Raw genomic sequence first — 25,648 nt, forward strand, 5'->3', positions numbered from 1 at the left:
TTCTAAGCCAAACTTTGCTGCATGTAAACAAACTACTCTGCTCTTCCTATTCATACTCATGGCTCTAGTAACTTTTTTTCTGTCGATTATTCTCTTTTTCTGAGAGCATCACATGCTATTATTTCTCCTATCAATAAAAAAAAAAAAAAAAAAAAAAAACTTTCTCTCTAATCACACTGATCACCACCATCCTATTTTCTGGCATCTTTTAACAGCAAAATTCTTCAGAAAAGGGGTCTAAATTGACTTTCTCCAATACCTGGTTCTTCTCCTTCTCTCTAAAACTTACTCCAATAAAATTTCACCACCACTATTCCCTCAGAATTATTCATCAAAGTCAATAATCTCCTTGTTGCTGTATTCAATGCCAATTTTCAGACATCTTTCCCCTCTCTTATACCTGACTTAGCAATGATCTGAAATAATCGATCATGTTCCCTTCTTTGAAATATTTGATTCAGTTGGGTTTTAGAACACTACGCTCTTTTGGCTTTCATCCTATCTTAAGGACAGCTCTCTGGCTCTTTATTTCTTCTATGCTTTATCTCTTAATGAACAGAGGATTCTAAGGCTCAGTCCTCAGATCTCTGTTCTTTGTGTAAGCCCACTCATCCAGTCTAATGGCTCAGTATTACTAAACACTGATGACTTCCAAATTCATATGTATCCTGGACCTCTGCCTTTAAGGATATATTCTCTGGGTTAGTATATCCAATATGTACTTGACACTGTTCAGGGTAAAAACCTTAGAATCATCATTTCTTCTCCACTCTCTACTTTCTCCCAAACATATACATACATTCCCATATCAAAAGAATCTAATGGTTCTATCTGTAAAATTTATCCAGGATCCTAGCACTACTTACCATCTTCACTGCTACAACCCTGGTCTGAGCTACTCTGAACTCTCACCTGGATTACTGCAATATCCTCCTAAACGGTCTCCCTGCTTCCAACTCCAGCCCTTTACAATCCAACATCAATAAAATATAAAGTAGACTGTATCTCTTCTACTCCACTTCATTAAGATTTATTCTTACAGATAAATGGTCTACAAGGTCCTACACATACACTTCCTTACTTCCCTCTGGCTCACTCCTCTCTGGAGACAAGAGCTTCCTGCTGTTTGTCGAACACATTTGGCAGGCTCTGGCATTCAGGGCCTCTGAACTGATCAGTCTTTCAGTCTGGAATATTATTTCCCAGATATACACAGAGCTCACTCTATTCAATTCCTTCAAATCTTTGCTCTAGTGTGAGTTTTAGAGTGGCTTTCCCTAGTTCTCCCATTCCAAATTGTAACCCATTCCTCTACCCCCAGTTCCCATATCAGCCTTCATCATTTTCCTAGGGATACTTATCACTTTCTAACCACATAGTTTACTTTTTATTGTTGGCTTCTGCCCCATGAGGACTAAGCTCCATGAAGGAAAGCATTTTTTTTTTGTTTGTTTGTTTTGTCCTCTGCTCTATTTTCACCTAGAATAGTGTCCAGCACACAGTAGGTATTCAAAAAATACTTGCTGCATAAATGAAGATCAGAGGGAATGGATATTACCTAAAAACTAGGATGATGGTCTGCCAAGTTTTAACTAAACAACGCTATGAAAAATGGATATGGAGAAGAGAGAAATTGGGAAAATGAGAATCAAAGTAGCATGAGCAGCTGGAAATCTCCTATAAGAATCCAAGGCCTGGACCAGGACATAGGCAATAAGGATTTTTTAAAAATGAGGCATGGGGCAGGCATACTGTATACCGGCTAGTTAAACCAGACAGTAATAGAGAACCTGAGAAACAAAGAAGTTTGGATTAATTTAGTGTCTCTAAACTTAGGCAATTAGGTAGGTAATGAGACAAGGAACATAGAAAGAGCAAAAAGGTGTGAGGCGGAAAAAGTTAGTTAAGCTTTTACTTAATGAATATGAGAACATTTTAGGTAGCTATGTTTTGTAGGTGACTGGAAATACCTAGATGGTTGGTCAAGTCAAATTCAGAAAACAAGAGTAGAGCACAGTTAAAGACTCAGGCAATAGCTGAAACTATAAGAACAGAACCACTCACTTAAGAGCGAGGAAAGGAGTATAAGATCCTTGAAACTTAAGAAGCAGGAGACCTTAGGGGAACAACTCAGCAACGAGCACTAAGAGACATAGAAGAGCAAGGAAAGACTAGCACAGAAAGACCCAAAGCTGAGTTTTAATAATCTTGAGATGGGGAACAAAGTGTTCCAACAGCAGGAAGGATGCAACTGAAAAGGCTTCTGAATCTGGTATAAAATGGTTCAGTGATGGTGCTGGAAAGAGCAGTTTCAGTCCACGGTGCCAGCAGCAACCAACCTGTACTGAGCTCAAGAGTGAGCAGATGATAGGTTGAGAAACAGGAGGCACTTAATCTAGTTTGTTCTTACAAAATCCCTAATGGTGAAAGTAAGGAGAGAACTGGTAACCTGAGGGGAAACAGAAGTCAAATAGCAAATCTTCATGTGCTTTTTGTTTGTACTTTTTAATGGCTAAGAGACCCAAAATTATTTGTAAGCTGGGTGGATAAAAATAGAATCAAGTTTTAAGAAGGGAAAGTGATAACTGATGAAACAAGGTTCTAGAACATGACAAGAAGAGAAAATAAAAAACGCAGAGAAGGTATACTCTGTAGAATTAAGAGGCAAGGTTAGCATAAGTCACACAAACTACACGGAAGTCCCAACTCTGCTACTACAAGTCATGTGACCACAGCAGGTTACTTTACCGCCTGAAGCCACAGTCCACTATAGAACAGTACTGCTAATGATACATACTTTAAAAGGCTGTCATGAAATTGTAAGAAATGATCCATATACAACTCTTGAAGCATATTACCTGGCACAGAATAAAGACTTAGTTTTAACTATTATCAATTTTAAAAAGAAACAATACCACATTCTTTTCTGTACATCTAAAATAAGTGATTAGGTGTTAGGGAGAATAAGTAAAATGAATGCTGTGTCTGAGGACCCCATTTCTTATAAAAGGTCATTAATACAGATATCAAAATTATTCTTTTTAAACTATTATATGATTACAGGTTTCTTGATTTTTAAAAAATCTTTTGACAAAGCTAATCACAATATATATTTATGAATGACCTGGAAATATGTATGGTAATTTAACTCATGTGCTAAATAATCATACCAAAAGTGAAGAACAGACTAAAAAATGAATACCAAGTTCAAGAAGATTTCTAGTTGTAGGGCTACATTTATTACACTAAGACAAATATGGAGGTTCAAATTATATTTGGAGCAGTAGTTTGCAGATTAATGTAAATCTATTTTTGTACATGTTTTCCTTTATTAAGGGCTGCAAAAGCCTAAACAACAAATGTAGATGTGTGAAGCCAAAATGTATAACACAGCAAGAGGTGGTAGCTGGTAAAATAGATTAGATTAAGATATAATTAAAAGCATGTTACTTAAAAAAAAAAAGTGCCTGTCAAATAAAACACATCAGGGGATGGATCTGGCAGTCAATTTACAATTTCCTGACTTTAACAAACCACCTAATATTGCCACAAGGAGAAGGCAATGGCACCCCACTCCAGTACTCCTGCCTGGAAAATCCCATGGATGGAGGGGCCTGGTGGGCTGCAGTCCATGGGGTCGCTAAGAGTCGGACATGACTGAGCGACTTCACTTTCACTTTTCACTTTCATGCATTGGAGAAGGAAATGGCAACCCACTCCAGTGTTCTTGCCTGGAGAATCCCAGGGAAGGGGGAGCCTGGTGGGCTGCCGTCTCTGGGGTCGCACAGAGTCGGACACGACTGAAGCGACTTAGCAGCAGCAACACTGCCACAAACCTAGCCTTAAGGCATTTAAGAAAATGCCTTAAAATGGAAGACCAATTAGAATTTAAAGGATGCTAGTAGTCTAGAATTCTAAGCCAAATCAACAATAAAAAATTTAAGAAAGATAAATATAAAACCCTATGATTAAAATCAAAGTATCAATTCATTACATAAAAAGACAGATAAGACTTGATAGTAATTCATCTGGAAAATAAATGACAGGTGTAACCGAATAGAGCCCAAAAGGAATCAACATTGAGATGTAGCTAATGAAAAAATTTGATGTAATATTAGGTGATACAGAAGAAGTACTGTGCTCAGATCAACAAAGATAATTCCACTCTACTTTGCATAATTCAGGCTTTATTTGATGTACGAATGATATCCATTTTTAGGCACTATATTTTATTCATAATATTAACAAAATACCACAAAGGAAGGTTACTAAAACCAGGTTAACTGTTCTTATTTATTACACTATGAGAAATACGGAGATTCAAATTATATTTGGAATAGTACTTTGCAGATTAATATGTCTATCTTTTTGCTCAAATAAATTCTATTTATTCACTTATTAATTAATCAAAAGCTTGTCAGTTTTCTTTAGAACCTTAGTGGAGGTCTGTCCATTTTGTAGGTATAGTGTAACTGTCCCTTGACATTTAAAAGTTGTTGTTTTAACTATCTTCATTTTCTGAGACACAGGAGGTATCTTATATTCAAAGGCTCTTTGAACAACCTTTCACTTTTCATGGCTCTGTGCTTATATTCAAATCAAATCCACTTTAAAAAATGTATATGTAACTGGGTCCTAAGAAACAAACCAAGAAATACTACCACCAATAGTGTTTTGAAATAAATGGGCTCAACATCATATTCTTTAAATACTCTTGTTACACCTGGAGATGTTCTGCCATAAATTAAACAGCCTCAGGAATAATCCTCCCTGAGGGGAAAGTGCCCATTCCTAGGAAATGTCATCACAGCAGAGATATTAATATTTTCATGTTCCCGAAGTAGTTTTGTAGTAGTTATCTTTTTATCAAAAGATAATTTAAGAGACTGAGGATACTTAATATTTGAAGAAGAAAGAAAGACCAGGATTCTGCACTCCTATCATTTGTAATTTTCTGGAAAATCTCAGGCCTGCTGTTTTCTTAACACAATGTCTTTTGAGTTATCAAACAGAATGCATGAATATTCACATATTAGCAAAAAAACTTAAAAACTAAGTACAAAATACAACATATAAAGAGCATCACTTAGCTGGAGACACTGAAAACAGTCTACTAACTTAAGAAAGTACTGATTTCAAAAAACAGTTACTAGGCTTCCAAACTACATGATGTATAATTCTAAGAATATTTCTCTCCATGGTTCAGTTATCATTTTTATTAATAAACTATTCTCTAACCAGTCAATCCTAAAGGAAATCAACCCTGAATATTCATTGGAAGGACTGATGCTGAAGCTGAAGATCCAATACTTTAGCCACCTGATGCAAAGAGCCAACTCACCGGAAAAGACCCTGATGCTGGGAAAGATTGAGGGCAGGAGGAGAAGGGGGCGACAGGGATGAGATGGTTAGATGGCATCACCAACCCAACGGACATGAGTTTGAGCAAACTCTGGGAGACAGCAAAGGACAGGGAAGCCTGGTGTGCTGCAGTCCATGTCATGTCCAGTCAAGAGTCATATGACTCTTTGCTTGAGTTGCAAAGAATCGGACATGACTTAGTGACTGAACAATAACAAACTGCTGACAGCTCCTCCTCTATGAGCTCCACTCTAAAACTGCTGCTGCTGCTAAGTCGCTTCAGTCGTGTCCGACTCTGTGCGACCCCATAGACGGCAGCCCACCAGGCTCCGTCATCCCTGGGATTCTCCAGGCAAGAACACTGGAGTGGGTTGCCATTTCCTTCTCCAAGGCATGAAAGTGAAAGTGAAGTCGCTCAGTCGGGTCCGACTCTTAACGCCCCCAAAGACTGCAGCCTACCAGGCTCCTCCGCCCATGGGATTTTCCAGGCAAGAGTACTGGAGTAGGGTGCCATTGCCTTCGTAAGACATTTAGATGACAAAATTTTGATCACACTTAACAAAAACTCAGCAAAAACTAGGATAATTTCATCCACTGGAAAACAGATACAACTTACTATGATGCTCTTACCCCAAGTTGTCAACTTGAGCAAACAAAGTTGCTTGAAGATGCAGTTGTAAGTAGAACTGCATTATCATTCTAAAAATTTGATGGGATGCAAAGCAGCATGTAAGAGAACCCAGTAAAGACATCAAACAAACTATCATGGTAACCCAGGGTTCTCCTCAGAATTGAGTTTAGGATATCTGCACTGCAGAAAAATCTTCAAAGTAGATGCCTTTTCTCCGATGAATGTGCCAGGCTGGCTAAAGATGGAAATAATACTAACAGGAAATGGTATGGACTAGAAAAAAGAGAAATATTCTTTTGCTTGGGAGACTGGGGGAGAGGGTGGGGAAGGTGATGAGCACCTAGCATACAACAATGATTAAGGCAAGCTTCACCATTATCTCATACCTTCAAAGAAAAGAAATACTAAAATTACACAAAATCTTGAAAAAAATTGTACCAGAAGAAAAAAAAATACGTGTGTTTGCAAATACTGGAGGACAAGACATTTATACGCTATTAAGGAAAACAATGCCAATCTGACTACATAAAAATGTAAAGGTTAAAAAAAAACAGAACCAAATAAAAATATGACAATTTGGGGAAAAAAATTGTTTACACATGATAAAGAGTTTACTTGTTTTTGTTTAAAATACAAATAGCTCCTGTACATCAATAAGAAAAGACTAACATTCTAATAGAAGAAAAGTGGAAAGGGGCACAAATATATGGCCATACAAATGGCAAACAAAAATGTAGAAAGATGCTCAATCTCATTCATAATTAAAAAAAGGCCATAAGATAACAATGAGCTACCATTTCTTACATATCAAATTGGAAAAGAAAATTAAACCTGAGAAAACTAAGTTTTGGAAAGTTGTCTGTCCAAAATGTACCATTATACACTTCTGGTGAAAGCCCCAATTCTTGCAATCTTTTGGGAAGTCAGTGGGCTAAAATATTCATCCCAAAATGAAGATGAACAGACACATCCAATTTGACTCAGCAATGCCATGTCTAGGAATGAAGTCTATGAAAACAATTCTGTGTCTGTGCCTGTCTGTATGTGCATGCACACACACAAAGATGACTAAAGATTTGTGAAAAGAAATTTAAAATAATCTATATGCCAGAAAGTAAAGACATGTTCAAAATCCAAAACCAAAACAAAACTGAAGCCCACAGTAATTGAATTATGACAAGGAGAACAGACGGCTAACTGCAAAGAGCTCCCAATGACCAAAGCAGGAACATTTGATTAATAATAATAATAATAAAAATAGAATGTTTAAAATTATGAATGAGATTGAGCATCTTTATACAATTTTTTTGATTTTCCTAATACTACAAAAAAGTACTATTATATTTAAACCCAATGTACAAAGTAAATATGCATGAGTCCACACTGATATAAATAAATAACAGCTTAATAAAGAAACAATCAGCATCCAAAAGAAATCCAAATAATTTACACAGCGACTTTACCCTTAAGGAAAATAATTCCCCTCTTCTTAGGTGTGGGCTGTGAATAGTGACTTCCTTTCAAAGGATACAGCATGGAAGAGCGGGGAGAGTAAGTTTACAGTAAAGAAAACGGAAAAATACAAGGTCAGCCAGGTGATGAAGATTAATAGCAAATCGTGTTGACAGCACATACCCTTGACGTGATGTGCTGAAAATGGCACTCTGTGGTCTTTTTCCAAATAACCTATAACTCTAGTTTCTTATGAGAAAAATTCCAATAGTGAGGCAGTCTACAAAATACCTACCTACCAGTACTCAAAACTGCCAATGTCATCAAAAACAAGGGAAGTCTGAGAAACTTCCATGGCCAAGAGGAACCTAAGAGACATAGTAACTAAATGCACTAAGGTAGTTTCAACTGGATTATGGAAGAGAAAAAAGACATTAGGTAAAAACTAAGGAAACCTGAATAAACTTTGGATGCTAGTTAATAATTATGTATCAGTAATGGCTCATTAATTGTAATAAATGTACCATACTGATATTAGATGTTAACAATAAAGGAAATTGGGTACAGGGTCTAGGCACATAGATATAAAAGGCCATATTATTATGCTTAACATATGATATGCTGCTGCTGGTGCTAAGTCGCTTCAGTTGTGTCCAACTCTGTGCAACCCCACAGACGGCAGCCCACCAGGATCCTCCATCCCTGAGATTCTCCAGGCAAGAATACTGGAGTGGGTTGCCATTTCCTTCTCCAATGCACACATGTAAGTTGCTTCAGTCATGCCTGACTCTGTGCAACCCCATGGACAGCAGCCTAACAGGCTCCTCTGTCCATAGGATTCTCTAGGCAAGAATATTGGAGTGGTGTGCTGTGTCCTTCTCCTATATTTGATATATGTGCTTATATATGCACATAGGAAATTTACCTATGTGGAAAGACTTGGGGATTTAAGGAGTAGGGTCAAGACCTTATTTTTGTCTACTACCCCTCTGTTATTTCAAATTTTTTTTTTACACTATGAATGTAGAAATATTTTAGTTTCACTAAAATATTATGATAACATAAAAACAAGGTGATAATAATAAAAAGAAACTTGTAGATTCACATTTTCAAGCAGCTGATAGTCAGCATCTTACTGCTGTAAATAACATTTATAACTCATGAGGAGATCTAGATAATTCATCCACTTCAGGGAGTTTTACATTACCTATATATTTATTCTTTAGGTCACACTCCAACAAAAATGTCAGCATTTCTTCAGTAAAATTTTCATCAGATTATCTATTTCTATTATACTGTAATAGAAATCACCATGAAATTTAAAGAAAGATACAAAACTGGCCTTATTTAGGCAACCTCTTTATTTCAGTGAATAAAATTCCTTGTTATTAGTCATTTTCACACAGTAAAATAAAGGTGAGAAAGAAAAAAGCCAGAGGCATTAATTTTGTAAACTTGACTACATATATACTTGGCTACAACTTTGTATAACATTTCTGCATGTATGTCATTTCTGTAACAGGATTTCATTTAATTTAAAACGGTAACACAACAAAAAATCCTTTTCCTACAGGGAAGCTGACAAACAATTATGAAACTACTTTTACTTTCTCAGCTTCACATCCCACTACTAGCCCCATAACTCCCTACTGTACATATCTGAAATCTTGAAATACCTGTATCTCCTCTACATAGACTATGCTGTTTAACTCCAACAAACTTTTCAAATATCCTGTACTTCTAACTTGACACATACCTATTCTGCACTATATATCAAAATAGCTCTTATTTGGGCTTCATACCCTGAATAACCATCACCTCTCCTATGTAATTCATTTGCTGACCCCTCTGTATAGTTTATTACTTTCCTCCATACTATTTCTACTCCTAATACAAATAAGTGTCATTCCATGTATCATTTTGCAGTATATTTCTCTCCTGTCCTTCTTCAAATTCAAGTAGACAGATTTTACACTTTGTACCTAAAACACTATACAATGCAGGTAAATTGAAGTAAGTTTTACAATTTGAAGAGAATAAGTGGTTGGAAAGAAAACACACTTTACAGCTGAAGAATCTATGTTTGAAAATGGCTCCTATGATTACTAACTATACAACACCGGGCAAATTCTTTAACCACACAAGACTTCCATTTTTCCAATGATAAAACTAACAAAACAGAATATCAGCTACCTAGGAGTACTGCATGATGGCGAAGGTGATGGCACCCCATTCCAGTACTCTTCCCTGGAAAATCCCATGGATGGAAGAGCCTGGTAGGCTGCAGTCCACAGGGTCACGAAGAGTCGGACACAACTGAGCAACTTCACTTTCACTTTTCACTTTCATGCACTGGAGAAGGAAATGGCAACCCACTCCAGTGTTCTTGCCTGGAGAATCTCAGGGACGGGGGAGCCTGGTGGGCTGCCATTTCTGGGGTCGCACAGAGTCAGACACGACTGAAGCGACTTAGCAGCAGCAGCAGTACTGCATGATGTTTAAATGAGAAAAATGCATTTTAAAAGCATTTTATAAATCATAAAATCATAAAATTTTAAGAAAAATTGCTATTTATGATTTAAGACATTATATAATTCCAGTTAACCAAATGAATATCTCTAGGAATTTGAATTTATATATATATATATTTTATTTATTTATATATTTATATATATATTTATATAATTTATATATATATATATTTGAATTATATATAAAGTGTATTTATCTAATATTTTTAAATATTATTTTGGTATATGTTTAATAAAGTATTAGTAAAATGGTGCTAACTTTTTGTGTTTGCTTAAACTTAAAGTTAATGAGGTAAAAAGACATAAGATGATTAGCATATGCTCAGTCATTACTTTTTAAATTTATCCCTCTACACTACAGTATGCACCCACTATAGTTGGAGGCCTCTATTTTATTAATCTTTTCTACCTAGAATAACAATTTCACTAAGTAGTCTACAAAGTGTGGAAAATAATAAAAGGGGGAGCAAGACTTCTGGAACAGCGGTGCAAGGAGTTCAGATGATCTCCTCAGCAAAGCAAAATGATAATATGCTTAGCCAACAACTGTGTGAAATATCTGGAAATTGTTCTAAGGGCACACAGCAAGTAAGAAACAAATCTTACTAAGAACTGCAAGAATCTATGGCATTTTAGCAAAGACCTGCACCTTTACCCAGTCATCCTATCTCCATGTATGGGAAGCTCTATTCAGAATAGGACTCTCTCTGCCAAAGAGTTGAACATGACTGAGCGACTGAACAACAACAATCCAGCACTCTACTCCAGACAGCACCCTCTCGTCTCAGATCCTAGTCAAGGACTATGGTTTCACCCCAGGAGGGACAAGCTGCACTCCAAGTTGCAAAAGATTTATCCTAGCCAAGAGAACTGTCTCTCCCTTCCCCCACTCAGTCCCCACAAGTAAGTCAGAGAAGCCCTACTCCAGGCATAGTAGGCTGAAGCCCTTGACAGTCTCATCCTCAGTTTGCTCACGGGAACAGCTCCTATGCTGGGAGGGCCAACTTGTGAAGACTAGGGGGTGCCATTGCTATTGCCCCTCTTTCGGTGCCTTCTCATACAGTGGGGGTGTAACTCTGGGAAAAGTGAGTCCTCATCCAGTTCTAGGGTGAGGGCGCAGGGGTTCTGTCCAGGGAGAAAGCTAGGCTATGTGCTCTATTGCAAGACGTTAACTATTTGCAATACAGAAAGAAGAACTCTAGCCTATAACTGCTGCCTAAAACCAACGGAGATCTTTGCTGTTGTTCAGTTACCCAGTCATTGTCTGACTCTTTGTGACCCCATGGACTGCAGCACACCAGGCCTCCCTGTCCCTCATCATCTCCTGAAATTTGCCCAAGTTGATGTCCATTGCATCTATCCATGGTGATGCCATCCAGCCATCTCATTCTCTGATGCCCTCTTCTCCTCTGTCCTCAATCTTTCCCCTTCTTGGATCACTGCCTTGTCGTGGCAAAGGGGCTTGCATAACTCAACGAAGCTATGAGCCATGCCATGTAGGGCCATTCAATATGGACAGGTCGTAACAGAAAGTTCTGACAAAATGTGATCCACTGGAGGAAGGAATGGCAAACTATCCCAGCATATTTGCCGTGAGAACCTCATGAACTGTATAAAAGGAGATCTTTGTAGACAGCAATTACGAGGAGCTTGGTAGGCTCATAACACAAACAAGGCAAGGCACCATAAGTTTAATAGAAAGAACCAAGGGGAAATATAGTCAGGAAGAGCCTACTTGGAATTACAGTCATCTCTGTAAGTTGATAAGGATGTGCACAGCTGCCAGTTGAGCAGGATGTGGGACAAATCTGAAGCATTCCCTTAGTTGCACACAGATACATCGACATACAACAGAAGTACCACTGCCACAAGTGGCTTACAAACAACCTCTGACCATACACTTGAGTAAACAATAAGCCACTCTGAGCCAACAGTAACTCCCAGGAAGTAAAATCACATTCATCCTGGCAGGGAAAAAGATTTTGAGTGTCCAAGGCTATAGCCTCTCAGAAGCAATGAGACGGGAAATTCCTATCTATCAGTCCCTGGTTCAACATGTGGCAAATAAATAATGAACTTCCTGAACTATGACAACAGCATTCAAGCCTATCACACGTACAATGGTAAAGGATAAAAATATAACTGGCTAATGGGACTTGAAACATAGCCTTTGACCAATATATGACATTTAAAAGAGGAACGATCTCTAATCAATCTCTAATCAAAATGATCTCTAATCAATAACCTTAACTTCTACTTGAGAAATTAGGGGGGGAGGGGGAAAGGGGCAAAATAAAACCATAGGAAGGAAATAATGAAGACTAGAACAGCAATAAATAAACTGGAGAACAGAAAAGCAATTTAAAAAATTAATGAAACCAAAAGTTGGTTCATTGAAAAGAAAAAAAAATCAACAAAATGGACAGGCCTTTAGCTGACTGACCAAGAAACAAAAAAGAGAAAAGACTCAAATTATCAAAACCAGGAATGAAAACAGAGACATCACAACTGACCTTACAGAAACAAAAATAATATTAAGGGAAAAGTATTAACTTTATGTCAATAAATAATACAATTTAGATGAAATGAAAAAAATCACCAAAATGGACAAAAGAAGAAATGAAAAATCTAAGTACACTTATTACAAGTAGAGTAAGTGAATTAGTAATTTTAAATTTACCACAAGAAGTCATCTGTTGTAAATGGCTTCACTGGAGAAATCTGCCAAACCTTCAAAGAAACAATACCAATTCTTCAGGAAATTTTTCAAAAAAAATAGAAGAGGAAAACACTTCCTAACTTATTCTATGAGGCCAGTATTACCCTGATACCAAAACCAGACAAAGTCATCATGAACCAGGAAAAGAAAGAAAGATGGCTAAAGAATATGGATAAAGATGCAAAAATACAGATAGAGTACTCTATCCCAAAACAGAAGAATACACATTCTTAGCAAGTGCACATGGGATATTATCCAGAATAGGTCATATATTAGGCCATAAGACAAATCTCAGTAAGTTTTAAAAGACTAAAATTATACAAAGCACCTTCTCTAGCCACAATGAAATAAAAACAGAAATCAAAAAATTCAAAACGTGTGGAAATTATAGCACACTGTTATAACAAACTATTACAGCAAACTTTTCGCACACTGTTAACAACTAAACAAGCCAAAGAGGAAATACAGCAACACATATTTAAACAAGAAAAATTAGAAAACACTTAAGAGATAAATGAAAACAAAAACAAAAACTCAATGGAGGCAGCAAAGCAGTACTCGGGAATATAGAGAGAGAAGATCTTAAATCAATAACCTAACTTTATACCCTAAAGAACACGAAAAAGAAGAGAAACTAAACCTAAAGCTACCAGAAGAATGAAAATAATAAGGATTAAACCAGAAATAGGTAGCTCAGTGGTAAAAGAATCTGCCTGCCAATGCTAGAGACACAGGTTTGACCCCTGGGTTGGGAAGATCCCCTAGAGGTGTGGAAATGGTAACCCGCTCCAGGATTCTTGCCTGGAGAACCCCATGCACAGAGGAGCCTGGAGGATGACAGTCCACCGGGCTGCAAAGAGTTGGACATGACTGACCGCACACCTAAAATGAGAGAACAGAAAAAAAAAACAGGTTCAAGGAAACCAAAAGTTGGTTCTTTGAAAGATCATCAAAATTGACAAACTTTCAGCTAGACCGATAAAGAAAAAAGAGAGAAGACACAAAAAACTAAATCAGAAATGAAAGTAAGGATATTACTATCGACCTTACAGATATAAGCACTATAATGGAATACGATGAACAAACTGTATACCAACAAATTAGATAATGTAGATGAAACTGGTAAATTACTAGAAACACACCAATCACTAAACTGACTCAAGATGAAATACAAAATCTCAACAAACTTATTTAACAAGAAGAGATTCAATCAGTGGTCAAGAACTCCAAAAGTAAAGGCCAGCACCGGACGGTTTCAATGGTAAATTCTAACAAACACTTAAAGAAGAATTAAGAACAATCCTCTCAAAAGCTCTTCCAAAGATATATAAAAGAAAAAAAAAGGCAAAGTGTTTAGGTTAATTCCTGTCATATAGTAAGCACCATATAAGTTTGGGCTATTGTTACTATTTATTTACTATTACTACTATTATTATTGGGCTTCCCCAGTGACACACTGATAAAGAATCCGCCTGCAATGCAGGAGATGCATGTTTGATTCTGAGGTCAGGATGATCCCTTGGAGAAGGAAATGGCAGCCCACTCCAGTATTCTTGCCTGGGAAATCCCATGGACAAAGAAGCCTGGTGGGCTACAGTCCATGGAATCCCAAAGAGTCAGACATGACTGAATGAGCACATATACACTATTATTATCATACAGCAAAAAGGCTATTTACTTCTAAAAGTTCTCCAAAGTAGACACTATATAATCTCCCCTTGCTCAACAATCATTACTAAGATACACTGCTAAATTGTATAGCAATAATACACAAACTCTGGAGACAGACTGTGGAGTTGACTCCTAATTTTGCCACTCCATAGCTGTATGAGTCTTAGGTTGTACAGCTTACTTAACTCTGACTGCCTAAATTTCTTCTTCTATAAAACAGGAATAGTAACCCATTCTTTACTGGGTTACAGTAAGGATAAAGTGAGGTACAAAGTATGTGTAAAAGGGCTTAGAGCAATGTTTGGACGCACAGCAAGTGCAATATATATTTGCTATTACTTAGTAATTTGCAAGGTAATGTGTTAATTATATACCAGGTGCTATGATAAGCACTTATATTACCTTTTTTTCCTTACAAAATCCCTACTATACAGATGACAAGGGTTGAAAAGGGATTTCAAAGGTAACACTACCTGTCATACTGCTATGAAGTGACGGAAATAGGATGCAAACCCAAGTATTTCTGGATACAAAGCCAGAGCTCTTTACTTTTCATAATGGATTCACCTCAACCATTTTCTCGCCAGGGCTAGTGACAAACAGCCAAAATCAAGCACACCATTCTTCTCCCTGATCCCAGAGGAAGTTGTAAAAACCTCCCTTTTGGAACACAGCCCTCTGCACAGTTACTATCAACAGCAAAGTTGGTATGAGGAATAATATCAACTGGACATCCTTGCTATTTATAAACTGTCTCTCATACAAAAAGAGGGAGAGTCTTATTTAAGGAAGATAGCTTTTATTACTCCATAATCAAACTATGATGAACCACAGGTAAAACAATTTTATATGTAAGGTTATTTAAGAGAAATATTTCTTAAAGAAAACTATTATTTGATTTAAATAAAATCTAAGTCTCTTGTAAAAACAAAAAAAGGTTTCCATACTCCTGCAGAGTCCCAGGCTTCTACAAACGTGAGCTGCAACTCAGAGAAGGCAAAGGCAGTTGTTCTCATACCACAGTTTCTATCAGGAACAACTTTGCTTCTTATCTGTTCTAACCATAGAACAGAGGTTCTTCATAAATTTCATTTAGGAGGGAAAGGTTTCTACTGCCGAATACTGACACTAAGAAACACTATTCTCTAAGATACTTGGAATTCACAAAAGTATTATAACCCCAGAGTTTCAAAACATGGAAAAAATGTTTCTCTCTGATCAAGGAGAAAGTACTATTTATTTTGAACTAAATCAGAGTCAATAAAATCTATTGGGTAAAACTTGGAGTATAATAACTGACTACATGATGCTCCAATTACTAAATACTAATAATTCCAACCAGAAGACTATGACTGAGACTAATCTGGTCACATCTCTGGTCCCTGTCCTGACTTAATTCCTCCTTCTAGTTACATTGGCTACTCTCTATAGGCTAAAAGTATATTATGTTTAACTCCCAAAGACAGCTTTTAAAATGGCAGGGTGGCACAAAGAGACAAAGTCACCAAGATGGCTATTTCTATAACCATTCAGTCAAACTGTGTTCAATGGAGCTGTCAAACAAAACAACCATCCTACCTGAACTTTACCCAGAACTAGAAAGTGCTTATGGACAAAAATTATGATAAGGTCTTTGGGTAGCTTAACTATATTCTCAAAATAAAAATAACAATAGGGGAACAGTTAAGAATATCATGTAATACAAAAACTCAGTGGAATATTACATAACCAATAACTAAAAATATTATGAGGCAACAAGGGAAAGCTTTTGAGATTCTGAATCTTAATAAGGTTATAAATAATTATTCATACAACTATGTAGAATGTGAACACACAGAATAATATATGTAGTACTGAAGTCAAAAGCCAGGATAGTGAGTGAAAATTTTTCCTTCTTTAAAAATTTCCCCCAAAGTAGTAGAGGCTCAGAAAGAAGAGACTCCAAGAAAGAGAGAGAAAGACAAAGGCTCAGGACAGATGGAAATCCACACAAAAATTTAGAAATGATCAAATATTCAGAGAGTAGGATGAGTAGAAACCCAGTGAACGATGGGTACACAAACCCAAAGAGGCTGAAATCCACAGAAGTAACCAGCAGAGAGAGAGAGAGACCAACAGACACCAGAGTTAAAAAGGGAAAATAAATTTGAGGGGTTGCCAGACAGGTAAGCCTTTGGGTGTTACCACATAAGGTTTGTTCGAAAGATCTGTTCTTCCCTTTCTGCTCTTTATCTTTGTGAGAATTAAATGAGTTAGCATTTGTAATACACTAAAACAGTGCCTGGCATATAGGGAAAACAATATATATATATATATATATATATATATATATATGTATGTATATATCTAATTTTTTCTTTTCAATTATGGTTTATAAATAGGATAGTGAATGTAGTTCCCCGAGCTATACAACAGGACCTTGTTGATTATTCAGGGAAAGCTATATCAATTAAGCAATCAAAAGAAGATGTTCAAGGGGGTTTGTAGGGAGGCCTGTGCAAATGAATCCCCAAGCAAGTCAGTAGTTCATGGAACAAATAATCCTGACCTTTATTTATTTTCCTCTGTGGGGTATTATAATGTCTAGCATCTAATAACAAAACCCATAGGGATGCAAAATCCCATTATAATAGTGATGTGAACATAATAGATGCTCCATAATTTTATTTGGAAAGGGGCAGGAAAAAGAAATGACATGTCAAGACCGATAAGATCAAAGACATAACAGGCAGTTTGTAGGTTAAAAAAAAAAGGTAGCATGAACCAAGTAACGGGCTTAGGAAATAAAAGAGCTCAAATACTTATGAGGGCTTATAGTCCCTAAGATAAGCAAATGTATCATTTAAACTTAGGAGAAAAAAACTGAGAAAACACCTAAGAAATAAGAGTCACTAAAGGGCCAGTTTGCTAATTATGGTTGTTAAAACCTTAGCTATCACACACACACACACACACACACACGCAACAATTATATATCTGTAGGTATGTACATCACAATCCTGGCTTAATACACAGGTACTTTCCCATATTACAGGCCCTGTCACGGAAAAAAAAAAAAAAAAGATTTCTAAGGAAATAATCTAAATAAAATTCAATAGAAAATCACTAAATGGTACACTAGGAAATACATGAAGTAAAAAAGAACTGGGCTAGAAATCAAGAGGTATTATGAATCTAAGGCATTTGGGAAGTATATGCATGGGATGTGCGCGTCCCTGGTAGCTCAGACGGTAGAGAATCGGCCTGCAATGTAGGAGACCTGGGCTGGATTCCTGGAAGATCGTCTGGAGAAGGGAATAGCTACCCACTCCAGTATTCTTGCCTGGAGAGTTCCATGAACAAAGGAACCTGATGGGCTACGGTCCACAGCGTCTCACATGACTGAGTGACTCAAACACACACGCACACACACACACACGGAAGGGTCCAAAATATTAAATGAACTTATTCAAAGTGATGTTAATTTAGCCAAAGAGTTTAAGTGCTTATTACCTGTCCTCCCTCTTCACCCAAACCATGTAAAGAAAAGACTGAATCTGGGAAGAAGGAACAGTAAACAGATAGAAAGAAAAAGACCATGGTACAACTGAGGAAAATGATTTTCTATGCTTCCAACTCCAGTGAGTATAAGGCATTAGTCACTGTATCTTTTAAAGAGAAAATCCAAGGGTAGGAGGCTAAGAGGAGTTCAAAGCAGGAGATCTTTCTTTATCCTTTGCTTTTACAGAATTAAATGTGATAATAAACAGTAATCACTTACAAGAAGTTCTGTAATATTACATCTTTTCCAACTTTTTAATGCAATCCATCCCTAGAATAGGTTAAACTTGCTTCCTAATGTTTAAGTCTCATTCTGGTCCAAAGTCTTCCTGCTTCCGTTCCCCTCCAATACTTCCAACTTCAACAAACTGACATCATTTTCCTCCCTCCAACAAACACGTAAACTATCACGGGCTCTGGGAGCACATAAGAAACACAAAAGTTTTTGAAATATAGAACTTTAGAACTAAAGAAGAAAATTCTTAAAAATTAATCCCCTCTATCATTTCGTTAGGGTTTTCCCTTGTGGCTCAGTGGTAAAGAATCCAGGACATGGAAGCAACCTAGATGTCCATCAGCAGATGAATGGATAAGAAAGCTGTGGTACATATACACAATGGAGTATTATTCAGCCATTAAAAAGAATACATTTGAATCAGTTCTAATGAGGTGGATGAAACTGGAGCCTATTATACAGAGTGAAGTAAGCCAGAAAGAAAAACACCAATACAGTATACTAACGCATATATATGGAATTTAGAAAGATGGTAACAATAACCCTGTGTACGAGACAGCAAAAGAGACACTGATGTATAGAACAGTCTTATGGACTCTGTGGGAGAGGGAGAGGGTGGGAAGATTTGGGAGAATGGCATTGAAACATGTAAAATATCATGTATGAAATGAGTTGCCAGTCCAGGTTCGATGCACGATACTTGATGCTTGGGGCTGGTGCACTGGGACGACCCAGAGGGATGGAATGGGGAGGGAGGAGGGAGGAGGGTTCAGGATGGGGAACACATGTATACCTGTGGCGGATTCATTTTGATATTTGGCAAAACTAATACAGTTATGTAAAGTCTAAAAATAAAATAAAATTAAAAAAATAAATAAATAAAAAAAAATAAAGAATCCATCTCCCAATGCAGAAGACATGGGCTCGATGCCTGGGTCTGGAAGATCCCCTGGAGAAGAAAATAACAACCCACTCCAGTATTCTTGCCTGGGAAATCCTATGGACAGAGGAGCTGACGGGCTACACTCCATGGGGTCACAAAAGAGTCGGACACGACTTAGTGACTAAACAAGGACATCATTTCATTAACATTTTCCTGTAAAGATATTCAATAATCATATTGTGAGGTTAGAAAAACTAGGACATGTATTTTAGAATTCTTCTATTCGATAAGCAAAGCTGTTTTGATGGGAGGACGGGATACAAACTTTTTCTAGAAGAATATCAAGACATCACAATATTCAGTAAACACATTCTAAAGACCTACCTTTTCACCACTTGAGTAGAAGAAATAACGCAATCGGACTATGTTACAGTGATCTAGCTTTCTCATGATCTGGAGCTCTCGGTTCTGAAAAGGAAACACATAAAAATATTTTTTAAAGGCTACCTGCTATTCATATTGACTAAGATGCTTCTGAAATAACATTAAGCACTTCAAAGAGCAGGCCACAAATATGTTACTAAAAGGTAACATCCATAAGTTACTAACAAGTATCACCAGTCAGACCATTGCTCTGCAGTTAAGATAAATATAGAAATCGAAAATAAGTGTTCAGAATCTTTTATTGCAATTTGAAAGAACAATTTTACAACCATGAATCTTACAGTTAAAAGTAGGGCTTATATTTCCCTAAGTTTCACTTTTCTCATAATTCATTTTTACAGTATTGTATAAAAATACCAGTCTTCAATGAAATGAAAAATTTTTAAACTGGTACCTCACTACAAATAGCTTGAGAAGGAATGGTTTATGTATGCAAGAGATATTTGAAATGAGCTATTATTACTATAATTTTCTGCAACTATAATAATAATCAACTTCTCACCAAACAAATGAATATGGGTACAAAGAAAACTCTCACATGCTCTGTTATCTAAAATGCAGTGAAAAATCTGAGTTAGCCCTATTAGAAGGGCTCAGTTGCTAGAGTTAAAATATGATATACTAGAAGGTGTACAGTCCTGAAAATTTATAGATCACACAATTTTTCCTTTGGGGAGTTTCAAAGTTATGCTTCAAGAAAATAAAACATAAAACAATATGTCATCTTCCCAACACTGCAACATAAATTTTGCAGTAATAAATCTGAGGAGTACATATTAATATATATATATATATATAAAGAAGTTAAATTCCAAGAATATACTTAACTGTCAGAAATCCAGTTAATAAAGTCCAAAATATATAACACAGAAAAATACCAAAATACTTGCTAAACGGACAGAAATATAAAATTTCTGTTAAAATGATGATTTAGAAGAGCTACAATCATAAAGTACATACCTGGGAGTTTGGAAGGTAAATGCTATTATGTTTAGAGAATAAGGCCAAAATAAAGGGGCTGGAGATGTATTATGGACAAAAGGCCTAATAAGCAGAACTGTCTTAGAGCAGAGTGGGCTCCAGCTCTTGGAAGATGATAGCACAAATAAACAAACCTTCCTCTTTCCTAGAAACTTTCAGTAAACTTCATGATGGTTCTAGCATGTTCTCTAAAAGGAAATAGGGAACTTAAGATGACTCTCCTTCTGACTCTTTAAACCGACATGAGACCTGGGCTTATGTATACAGTGATACAAAACATCTATCTTTCATTCTATTACTTGTTACGTTTATAGCTGAAGCAATAAACAGAGAAACTCAAGACAGTACAGGATACTCGCTTTAACAAGGATAATACGTAGTATTAGACTCTGCATTCTGACTATTACAGATGACAGAAAATTTTACAAATTTCAAAACTGTCCATTTTCTATTCCAAATTGAGCTGTTTTTTGAAGTATGTCTATACTCTATCAATTCACATATAGGTAGCTAGCTTTGTGGGAGACTGCCGTAAGTTAAGACTCTCTCAGATACTAAGATTGCTTTTTAACATCGACGGCTATATTAAAATAAGCTATTTCTCCAGACCCATTAACCAAGGTAACAGAGAACAATTAAATTAAATTTCCATGTAATGGAATTTGTATTAAGACTATGCATATAGGGTTTCCCTGGTGGCTCAGCAGTAAAGAATCTGCCTGCAATGCAGGAGATGCAGGAGACGTGGGTTCCATCCCTGGGTTGGGAAGATCCCCTGGTGGAGGGCACAGCAACCCACTAGAGTATTTTTGCCTGGAGAATCCCATGGACGGAGGAGCCTGGTGGGCTACAGTCTAAAGGGTCACAGATAATTAGACACGACAGAAGTGACTGAGTGGGTACACATATACTATGCATATGATCCTTTATCAAAAAGAATATAAGAAAGTATATGGACTCAAATATTTACCTACCCTTACTTCCTGTTCATATTCTACTATTTTTGAAAGGAGGCTTAAAATTTCTCATTTTACAATTGCACTGATCTTACAGGCTAGTAAAGTAATGCTCAAAATTCCCAAGCCAGGCTTCAGCAATACGTGAACTGTGAACTACCAGATGTTCAAGCTGGTTTTAGAAAAGGCAGAGGAACCAGAGATCAAATTGCCAACATCGCTGGATCATCGAAAAAGCAAGAGAGTTTCAGAAAAACATCTATTTCTGCTTTATTGACTATGCCAAAGCCTTTGACTGTGTGGATCACAATAAACTGTGGAAAATTCTGAAAGAGATGGGAATACCAGACCACCTGACCTGCCTCCTAAGAAACCTGTATGCAGGTCAGGAAGCACCAGTTAGAACTGGACATGGAACAACAGACTGGTTCCAAATAGGAAAAGGAGGATGTCAAGGCTGTATATTGTCACCCTGCTTATTTAACTTACATGCAGAGTACATCATGAGAAATGCTGGGCTGGATGAAGCACAAGCTGGAATCAAGACTGCTAGGAGAAATATCAATAACCTCAGATATGCAGATGACACCACCCTCATGGCAGAAAGTGAAGGAGAACTAAAGAGCCTCTTGATGAAAGTGAAAGAGGAGAGTGAACAAGTTGGCTTAAAGCTCAACATTCAGAAAACTAAGATCATGGCATCTGGTCCCATCACTTCATGGGAAATAGATGGGGAAACAGAGGAAACAGTGTCAGACTTTATTTTTGGGGGCTCGAAAAATCACTGCAGATGGTGACTGCAGCCTTGAAATTAAACTTGCTCCTTGGAAGGAAAGTTATGACCAACCTAGACAGCATATTAAAAAGCATAGACATTACTTTGCCAGCAAAGATCCGTCTAGTCAAAGCTATGGTTTTTCCAGTGGTCATGTATGGGTGTGAGAGTTGGGCTATAAAGAAAGCTGAGTGCCGAAGAATTGATGCTTTCGAACTTTGGTGTTGGAGAATACTCTTGAGAGTCCCTTAAACTGTGAGGAGATCCAACCAATCCATCCTAAAGGAAATCAGTCCTGAATATTCACTGGAAGGATGGATGCTGAAGCTGAAAACTCCACTACTTTGGCCACCTACTGTGAAGAACTGATTCATTTCAAAAGACCCTAATGCTGGGAAAGGTTGAAGGCAGGAGGAGAAGGGGACGACAGAGGATGAGATGATTGGATGGCATCATGGACTCAATGGACATGAGTTTGAGTAAACTCTGGGAGTTGGTGATGGACAGGGAGGACTGGTGTGCTGTAGTCCATGGGGTTGCAAAGAGTCGGACATGACTGAGCAACTGAACTGAACTGAACTGTCCTCCATAGGCTGAAAGTTTCATGAGGTTAAAAACTTTGTTATTCTTATTCACTGCCATATCCTTAATATTGCAAACGATGCTTGGCACAGAAAAGGTACACTATATTTGTAGAATAACAACTTTTTTTTTCTGTAGAATTCAGTATGTCATGATGCACTAATAAAGAATGACTCAGCAAAAAGTTAGGCTTGGGACAGTTGTATATTAAATGTATCTTAGGCATAGGCATTGTCTAATATTGGCTTGATTAATACTTTAAAAATTGCTCTGTGAAATTTATCTTTTGGATCTTTTCAGTTCAGTTCAGTGGCTCAGTCATGAAGTGATGGGACCAGATGCCAGGGAGGGATAAACAATATATTTTCATGTAAAGTAAAAGGACAGATCATGATAGAGAGAAGGGGCTATTATTTTAGATAGGGAAGTCAGAGCAGATCTCACAATGAAGGTTAAGGATCTAAAGACGAATCTGAATCATATGAAGATGAGACCCATGTGAGGCTATGGGGGGAAAGCACTACAGTTATAGGTAACTTCAAACACAAATGCCCAGAGGTGGGCTTGAAAGTGAAAGTCGCTTAGTTGTGTCTGACTTTTTGCAACCCCTGAACTATACAGTCCATGGAATCTTCTAGGCCAGAATACTGGAGTGGGTAGCCTTTCCCTTCTCCAGGGGCTCTTCCCAACCCAGGGATTGAACCCAGGTCTCCCGCATTGCAGACAGACTCTCTACCAGCTGAGCCACAAGGGAAGACCAGAGGTGAACTTGGCATATTCAAAAACAGCTAGAAGAATAATGTGATTTCACCACTGAGTAAAGGAAGAGGCAGGAAGCAAGTACGGAGAGATAGGCAGAACAGTATGTCATATTAACTCTAATGAAACTGAATTCTAAACTAAATGAAAGGAAAGCCAAAGAGGCCAAGCAAATGACATAATCTAATTTACCTTTTTAAATGATCATTTTAAAACTAAAAATAAATTTGGGGGAGAAAGTGGATCACAAGTTGTTTTTTGTTTGGAAGTGGATCAAGAGTTCCATTTGAAATCCTAATATTAGACATCCAAGTAAAAATACTGAGGCTCAAGGTAGAAATCTGGGCTGGAAATCTGTGTCTAGAAGTCATTTGTATAAAGGGGACTCAAAGCAAGAGGACCTAATAACATCACCTAGGGAAGAAGTTTAGACAAATACACACACACACACACACACACACACACACACACACACATTCATATATCTGTATCTCTCTGCCAACCGATCTATCCATCTATCCATCCATCCATAGGTATGAAAAGGAGTATATCAAGTGGAGCAATGGATAAAGTAGGATAAAAAACAAGAGAGGTTACCTTACAGGCCAAGTGAAATACGTTTTCAGAAAACGGCACTGACCATTTATAGCAAAAGCTGCTGAATAAGAAATTAAGATGAAAACGTAAGACAAACGGATATGGCAAATGCAGGATGTTAGTGACTCTTACAAGTGTGATTTCAGTAGTGATAAAAGTCTGACTAGTGAATTAAATTGGGGTTGGGAGGGAGACACAGGGAAATAACTAAAAAGTCAGAAGGTTCAAAAAGAAATGAGATTTTTCAGCTCTAGCAGAATGAAGAGATCAGCAAATTCGCTCCCAAAAACACATATAAAAAGAACTGTATTGTAGAAAACAATCATTTCAGGGCTCTGGAAACCAACCAAAAGCAACAACAAATCAAGAAGCATTTATTCAAGAAACATAGCTACAACTGGAGTTAAGACAGTGGGGGCTAGTGATCTTCTTGCTAGTGACCTCCCCTCTCAATCACCCCTCAGCTCAGCCACAGCTCTGTTACCCTGAGAATGTAACACCAGGTGGGGAAAATGACAGACTGCCAGAACATTAAGAAATACAAAGGGAGATCTTGGAAATGAAAGAGGCTAAATAAACTCTCTACATACCCCTGTGCTGATTTACACATGGGAGATCCAAGAAGGCCTTCGAGCAAGTAAATGCTGAGGCTGACTTAAAAACTGCCTGAATTTCAAATGTTTTCCCAACCCATGAACAGAATCATCTAAGAAATGATGGAAGCTTTATAAATTCAAAATATTTGAACACAATCTCTAACCAATAACTGGCTGGTCACTAAGCAATGCAAAGAGTCAAACCCTAAGAAATCAGGCTAAAACATGAAAACTTGAATAACAATTTAACACAGATTTCAGGGGTTTCAAACTGGCAGAAAAAGAGTCTAGATTAGATGCAGGTAAATTGCAAAAAAAAAAAAAAAAAAGAAAAGAAAAGAAAGAAAACTCCCAAAACAAGTTTCAGGAGGATAAAAAAAAAGTTAACAGAACCCAGAGTTCTGCAATATATGATCTAAAATTTTTCACTGTCTAAAAAAATTGTGAGACATGCAAACAATAGGGAAAGTTGATCTACACTCAGGTTAAAAAAGAAAAGGAGCCAATAGAAATTGACTCTGGGTGGACACAGCCACTGGATTTAGCAGACAAGAATAAAAAACTGCTACTATGTTCAAAGAATGTTAAGCTTCTCAACACTAGCCTTGACAATGAGTTTTTATATTTGACACCAAAAGCAAAAGCAACAAAAACAAAAGTAAGCAAATGGGACTATCTCAAATTAAAAAAACTTCTGCAAAGGAAATCATCAACAAAATGAAAAGACAACCTATGAAATGGGATAAAACATTTGCAAATCATGTATTAGGATAAGGGGTTAATATCCAAAATATAAAGAACTCCTACAACTTAATAGAAAAACTTTCAAATAACCTAATTTAAAAACGGGTAAAGGACTTGAATAGATATTTTTCCAAAAAAGACATACAGATGGCCAACAATATATGAAAAGATGGCTTAACATCATTAATTAT

General features: G+C 37.1%; 1 protein-coding gene across 5 annotated transcripts in view; it reads right to left on the reverse strand.

The window, feature by feature from the left end:
- The window catches only part of GSK3B (glycogen synthase kinase 3 beta), a 216,375-nt gene that overhangs the window by 80,419 nt on the left and 110,308 nt on the right, over positions 1-25,648 (reverse strand). For all 5 annotated transcript variants that reach the window (XR_008710389.1, XM_055568297.1, XM_055568296.1 and 2 more), the window contains exon 3: positions 19,408-19,491. Coding sequence is in view for 4 of the 5 variants with exons in the window: in XM_055568297.1 (XP_055424272.1) it covers positions 19,408-19,491 (84 nt within the window). In the remaining variant the exon portion in view is untranslated. The remainder of the gene's footprint in view (positions 1-19,407; positions 19,492-25,648) is intronic.

Source organism: Bubalus kerabau, chromosome 2 (genome assembly GCF_029407905.1).
Source record: "Bubalus kerabau isolate K-KA32 ecotype Philippines breed swamp buffalo chromosome 2, PCC_UOA_SB_1v2, whole genome shotgun sequence".
NCBI lineage: Eukaryota > Metazoa > Chordata > Mammalia > Artiodactyla > Bovidae > Bubalus > Bubalus kerabau.